At 38.9% G+C, this 6,508-nt stretch overlaps 1 protein-coding gene across 1 annotated transcript in view; it reads left to right on the top strand.

Annotated features, from left to right (window-relative positions):
- ARGFX (arginine-fifty homeobox) overlaps positions 1–4,657 on the top strand; it is a 15,960-nt gene extending 11,303 nt beyond the window's left edge. The window contains exons 4-5 of the mRNA XM_008564926.1: positions 3,118–3,266; positions 4,049–4,657. Coding sequence (XP_008563148.1) covers positions 3,118–3,266; positions 4,049–4,657 — 758 coding nt within the window. The remainder of the gene's footprint in view (positions 1–3,117; positions 3,267–4,048) is intronic.
- The last annotated feature ends 1,851 nt before the right edge of the window (positions 4,658–6,508 follow it).

The raw sequence follows: 6,508 nt of genomic DNA, 5'->3' as shown, positions 1-6,508 counted from the left end.
AGGGTTGCGATCCCGTTGCCGGTCCCGGTCCGGTACGGGCGCGACACTGAGGGTTGCGATCCGTTGCCGGTCACGAAAAAAGAGACAAAAAGGAAAAAAAAAGAAAAAAATTTACAGTTGAAAAGTAGATTCACATACCCAAGTTGTTCCAAGCATACTAAAAAAGTTTCCCAATAACTGGATCAAGTACCAGTTTTTAAATTTAAATTAGTTAAGCCTTAATAAAATTAAAAATTCAGAATCTCAGTGGAGCTAACCACATTTCACATGCTTAATAGTCATTTGGGCAGTGACTACTGTATTGAACAGAACAGCTCTACAGAGTAATTGTGTGGCTGAGGAACAGAGATGGTTTCAATTTTGTGCTATGTGCATGTATTGTGTATCCAAATAAATGAATAGATCGATTTCTTATTTTAAAGCAACAGATAGTAAGTAGGTTGTGGAAATCACTAATACACTCCTGTAAGATGAATGTGGGGGCAAAGCAGTTATCTTAATATTATATAAATAAATTTCTCATGGCTTAGAACAAAATTCCCAGTGATAACATTCCATAAACACATTCTCAATGTACTGTATCACGAACAACTTATTTGAAAGTAAAGATTATGTGCCTGGTAAAACTATGTTATATAATTAAAAGAACAGGCTCAAAGTGTTGATGAATATATGGCTATTTATGATAAATGCAAATAATTTGAATAAAATAATTTTATTAATAAAATTAATGTTTTATATATTCAATTTCAAAAATATATGAACTGCAAGAATAAATTCAATACTGTAAGTTTAGGAATATGTTAATCTAAAATGCAATTAAATATATTTTATATAGGTTATCCATATATGTTTGGCATTAACCTATAGATTTTTTTATAGTGTTTATTCTTGCCTGATTTTAGTATCAGTATTATGGACTTTAAGTACAAGAAGTAAAGCTCAAGAGAAGACCCTTCCTCCTTTTATTGAAGTGGGTATATAAACAGAAGATTTAGCACAGCATTACCTTTAGTTCCATAACTTACCTATGTTTTTGTGTGGTTATTCGTCTATTCAGGGTCTATAGGGTTTGGTTGTTTTTTTTCAGTTAGCAATTACTGCACCTCAGATCAACTTCATTGGCTATGATTCCACCATTGCACAAAGCTTATAGGTTTTTTTAAAGCTAATTTTGGCAATTACATTTTCTTAGAAAACATTTCTCTCTCCATTGCCATTTGAAAAAATATTCTGTAGATTTTCTTTAAAAAAAATTTTTTTTTATTGAAACATATTGACTGTACATATTTATGGGGTACAGAGTTATATTTCAATACATGCGTACCACGTGTGATGATCTATTCAGGGCAATTAGCATATTCATCATTGCAAAACAATCATTTCTTTGTGATGTATACATTTGACCTCCTCTCTTCTAGTTGTTTGGTAACATGCAGTAAATCATTGTTAATTATAGATTCCGGGGTCCACCGTACACCGATAGGACTTAGTTTTCCTATCTAGTTGTAATTTAATGTCCATTAACCAGCCTCTCACTATCCCCACTCCCCACTCCCCTTTCCTGCCTCTAGTAACCACATTTCTTTCTCCTTTCAGCAGTTCAACTTATTATTGTAATTGTTTACTTGTATTTGTTTTGTTTTGTTCTCTTTTTTAGTTCCCATATGTGTGAGAACATACAACATTTGTCTTTCTGTGCCTGGCTTATCATACTTAACATAATTTTCTCCAAGCTCACCCATGTTGCTGTGATGGTGAAATTTCATTCTTTTTTATGGCTGAGTAGTATTCCATTGTGTACATGTACCATTTTTCTTTTTTTAATTGGAACATTATTATACATGTTTGTGGGGTACAGAGTTGAATATCAATATCTGTGTACAATATGTGACGATCAAATCAGGATAATTAGCATATACATCATTACTAAATGTAAGTATTCTTTGTGTCCATTAACCAATTTTTCACGAACTCCCCCTTTCCCATCTCTAGTAACCAAAGTTCTGTTCTCTCCTTCTGAAAGTTCAGCCTATCATTGTACACCACATTTTCTTTATCCAATCATCTGTTGTTAAGCATTTAGATTTGTTCCATATCTTGACTATTGTGAACAGAGCTGTGATTATAATCTTTCAGTCTTCTCCACGTATTTAGTTATGTTTCATTTCTTTTTTTTTTCTTAAAAGATGACCGGTAAGGGGATCTTAACCCACAACTTGGTGTTGACAGCACCACGCTCTCCCAAGTGAGCTGCAGGCCATCCCCTTATGTTTCATTTCTTTCTTTCTTTTTTTTTTTAAAAAGATGACCAGTAAGGGGATCGTAACCCTTGATTTGGTGTTATCAGCACCACACTCACCCAGTGAGCAAACCGGCCATCCCTATATAGGATCCGAACCCGTGGCCTTGGTGTTGTCAGCACCGCACTCTCCCGAGTGAGCCACAGGCCGGCCCTTTTATGTTTCATTTCTTATGACCCTTTTCCCAAAGGAGTGAACAGAGCCTCAGAAAGCCTAGAAAAGTTTAAAAGTCCTTTTGACAGATGAGATAAACTGGGTTCCTGAATAAATGAGTGAAGAGAGGAAACCCATTTTGAAGAGTGTGTCATACTCAGGTGCAGAGACATGGGGTTTCCTCCTAGTTTCTACAAGAAACAAAGTGTGAAAAAGAAGATGAGAAGAGGGAAGCCACTGTCCACTGTCTACTGTCCCGAGGTTAGATAGGGTAGAAAGACTGAGTATCAGAGAAAAAGGGTAAAACAATACTGTTTTCAGTGGAGAGCAAACTGAAACTCAATGGAACCAGTTTCCAGAGTGAACAGACAGAGTACAGAGAAAGTTAAAGAGGTAACCCATTTTCTAGCAGGGCGGGGACAACCTAAAATCTCAGCGAGCAGAGGACAGAACACTGCCACACAGGTTTCGGCCATGCAGAGTCAAGACCTGGGATCTTCTGTGTTTTCTGGATACCAAACCTGTTTAGAGGGGAGGCATGGGAGATTTACAACTGTGGATTCTGGGGAGTTTTGGGGATGTTTTGTTTTTGTTTTTGTTTCTTGGTGAGGAGTGGTGGTAGTGTAAGTATAACCACTCCCTCTCTATCTCTGCCCTACAGCAACATGGAAGAAGCATCAAGAACGTACCACATTCACCCACAAACAGTATGAAGAGTTGGAGGCTCTGTTTAGCCAGACCATGTTCCCAGATAAAAATCTCCAGAAGAAACTAGCTCTGAAACTCAACCTGTTGGAGTCAAGAGTGAAGGTCTGATCCCCTGGGGTGGGCTTGGTACCCCATCCAAAACACATTCTACTATTCAGCTTGGAAATTCCCTCCCTAAAATAACATTTGTTGGCTACCTACTGAACTGGGAACAATGCGTACGTTAGCAGGCATTGTTCGTGCTATTATGCAGTTTAAAAGATGAGGAAAAGTGAGGTTCAGAGGCAAAGTGACTGGGTCACAGAGATAAGAAGTTGTATCACTAGGATTAAAACTCCAGAAGTCTTGTTCTTAACTGTTGTACTGCAGAGCTCAAATAGAGGAAAGGCTCTCACCAAGACAGACTCTTCACTCAGAGTCTTCTCAAGCAAAACCCTGCAATCTACTCATTCATAACACTACCAACAGACAACTCCTCCAACCTCCTGGTCTGCTAAGGCCCGTAGAATTTTTGTTGGGAGTATTGCTCATAGCAGAGGCCTCCTAAAATTATCCTTGAAAATGCTTCAGTTCGAATTCCCCACTTTTCCCTAGATCTCTGAACTAGCCTCTATAGGGTTCACAACCCTTTCTCTGAACCCCCAGTGCAACCTCTCAAACATACTCCTTTTCTTTTTTTTTTTTTCCCTTCTCTGTGGTCCAGTCCTGATCCTCATTGTCCCCTGTATTGACTTCACCCATGCCCACCTCTGCTGTCTCAGAACCCAGTGTCATCATAACTTGGAGAGGACAGGAGGGTTATAATCTGGCTGTTTTCACATATGAGAAGCCTCAAACGCCTTCTTCATAAACAGACCACAATCTCCCCTTTTCTCCATTCCCAGGTTTGGTTCAGGAACAGGCGATTCAAATTGAGGAAGCAGCAGCAGCAACAGCAGCAATCACTAAAACAACCAGAACAATTCCTTTCAGCCAGGAAGAATATGCCCATCTCACCGAGCACATCCACCAATCCTTATTCTCTTTTTCCTGTGGTTTTGGATTTCTATAGCTCCCTCTCTCCTCAGACCTTAGGCCCTTCCAGTCAGGCCCAGGACTCTATCTTCACTGGAAGTTCCACAAGTGATTTTCAAATGCAAGATCCTCAGTTGGAGAGGCTAGTGGCCTCAGTTCCTGCTTTGTACTCTGATGCCTATGACATAGCCCAAATCATAGAACTGTACAGTTTTCCTGATGAGGAAGAGATATGCAGCTCTTCCTTCCACTGTCTATATCAGTATCTCTCACCCACAAGGCCCCAGCTACAAGGACAGGGTTCCTCTCTCAGTGCTTCTGTTGGTCCAGCTGTAGATCTATCTCCTTGGCAAACTCAGTCCAGTAGGACAAGCCAAAACTGGTCCAGTATGGCAAGCCAAAACTTTGCAGCCTATAGTCGAAGAGACAGCCTGGAATTCCAGAACACGTCCAGTATGGTAGGCTTTCAATTTCTCTGATCAAAGCCTAGTAAATACCAGACAATTCAGAAAAGAGATCTTCTTACCTCTTGCATATGACTCTCTTCTTTCCTTTTTCTGATTTTTAATGCAAATATCCTGGTATCCATGGAAATATTGTAAAAACTAGAGGTTTTTTTTCCAAGTATAGCTCAGTACTACACAATCAGCCCCACAACTCTCCCTGGGGAAAGACCTTTCTCGTCCCTTAGATGGCCCGTGAGACTCCAAAATTCCCTCTTCCCAAAACTATCTTGGACTTTTAAAAATAGTGACAGCAGTTTTAGGTGTCATCCACTTTTAGTGAGAGAAGGTTATAAACTTACATCTTATTTCCAGTCTTTAGCTTTGGGGGCTTTTAAAGGGGATTTTTTGGTCAAAATTTGAGGGGAAATCACCATCATCATTAGCTTTAATATAGTACAAGAATCCAGAAGTAGTAAGATGTTGCTTTGCCCCCCACAGATTTGTCACCCTGCTTCCCCTGGGTGATGGAGCCACAAAGGATTACTCAAAGCCATTCACTTCTGAGCAGTGAGAAGCCCTGAAGTGGTTAACTTTCCCAGGACCCTCCAGTGAGAGGCAACCCTTCCTTAGGAGATTAACCCCAAATTGGGGTTCTCTTCCTGCATTTATTCTTCAGACCAGGAAGTTACAGGAAGAGAACATAAGTGGGGTTACAGTTTACCAATATAAGCTGGTAACTCTCAGTGAAACAAGTCAGATGACATTCCATTAAGGCAATTAAGTGATCCACCAACAAAAGCTTGATCTTAGCAAACATTCCCTCTTACAGCAATTTCTCAGTATCTTTACATAACAATCAGTAACTAGTCTGTCCTTGAGCCAGCAACCTTGCTATGCCACAGATCTTTATCTTACATCAGAGACTTTATAGCCTGAGGAAAATTTCTAGTCCTCCACAAGGTCAATATATGAAACTGCAAGGCTTTAGAAAACCAGGCTGTATGAAGTACATTTGCTTTAAGAATCCTCTACAGTAAGAAGTATAAGAACTGGTATAGGAATAGATAAAACAGATTTTTGAAGATGGGACAAGCTATGGTATGAATGTTTGTCCCCTCCAAATCTCATGCTGGAATTTAATCCCCAATATGGTACTTGAAAGATGAGGCCTTTAAGAGGCGATTGGATCATGAGGACTAGCCCTCATGAATGGATTAATTCATTCTTGGATCAATGGTTTGATGGGTTATCAGGGAGTAGACTGGTGGCTTTAAAGGGAAGCAAGTGACCACATAAAAGTGCTCTTGCTTAGTCCTCACCATGGGATGTTCCTGGAGACTCTGCAGAGGCCCCACCAGGAAGAAGGCTCTCACCAAATGTGCCCGCTGGACCTTAGACATCCCAGCCTCTAAAACTGTAAGAAATAAATTTCATTTCTCTTACAAATTACCCAGTTTCAAGTATTCTTTTATAAGCAACAGAAAATGGACTAATAGAGGATGATAATCTAGGAAAACTGACAAAATCAATAGTCAAACTTAGAATAACACTTCAGCACATTTTCCAGCTATATGATCAACCTACAAAATTAATAGCATTTCTTAACACTAGTAAAAAAGAAACATGATAAAATAAGAACCTCCCAATAAAAACATAAAGTATCTAAGAATTAACTAAGAAAATTAAGAGCTCTGTAAAGAAAACTTCAAAACTTTAAAAAAAGACAGAAAATGTTTGAAAAAAAGCCATTTGAGGCCATAAAATAATGCATTTTAAAGGATTAAAATCATTCAAAGTATGTTCTCCAAACACAATGGAATGAAATTAGAAATAAACAGCTGAAGAAAATTTGAGAAATTCACAAATATGGCGCTACTAAACAAC

The sequence above is a fragment of the Galeopterus variegatus genome, unplaced genomic scaffold (genome assembly GCF_000696425.1).
Source record: "Galeopterus variegatus unplaced genomic scaffold, G_variegatus-3.0.2 Scaffold192, whole genome shotgun sequence".
Classification (NCBI taxonomy): Eukaryota; Metazoa; Chordata; class Mammalia; order Dermoptera; family Cynocephalidae; genus Galeopterus; species Galeopterus variegatus.
Note: the sequence above shows the minus strand (reverse complement) of the source record. Positions and strands in the feature narration are given on the sequence as shown.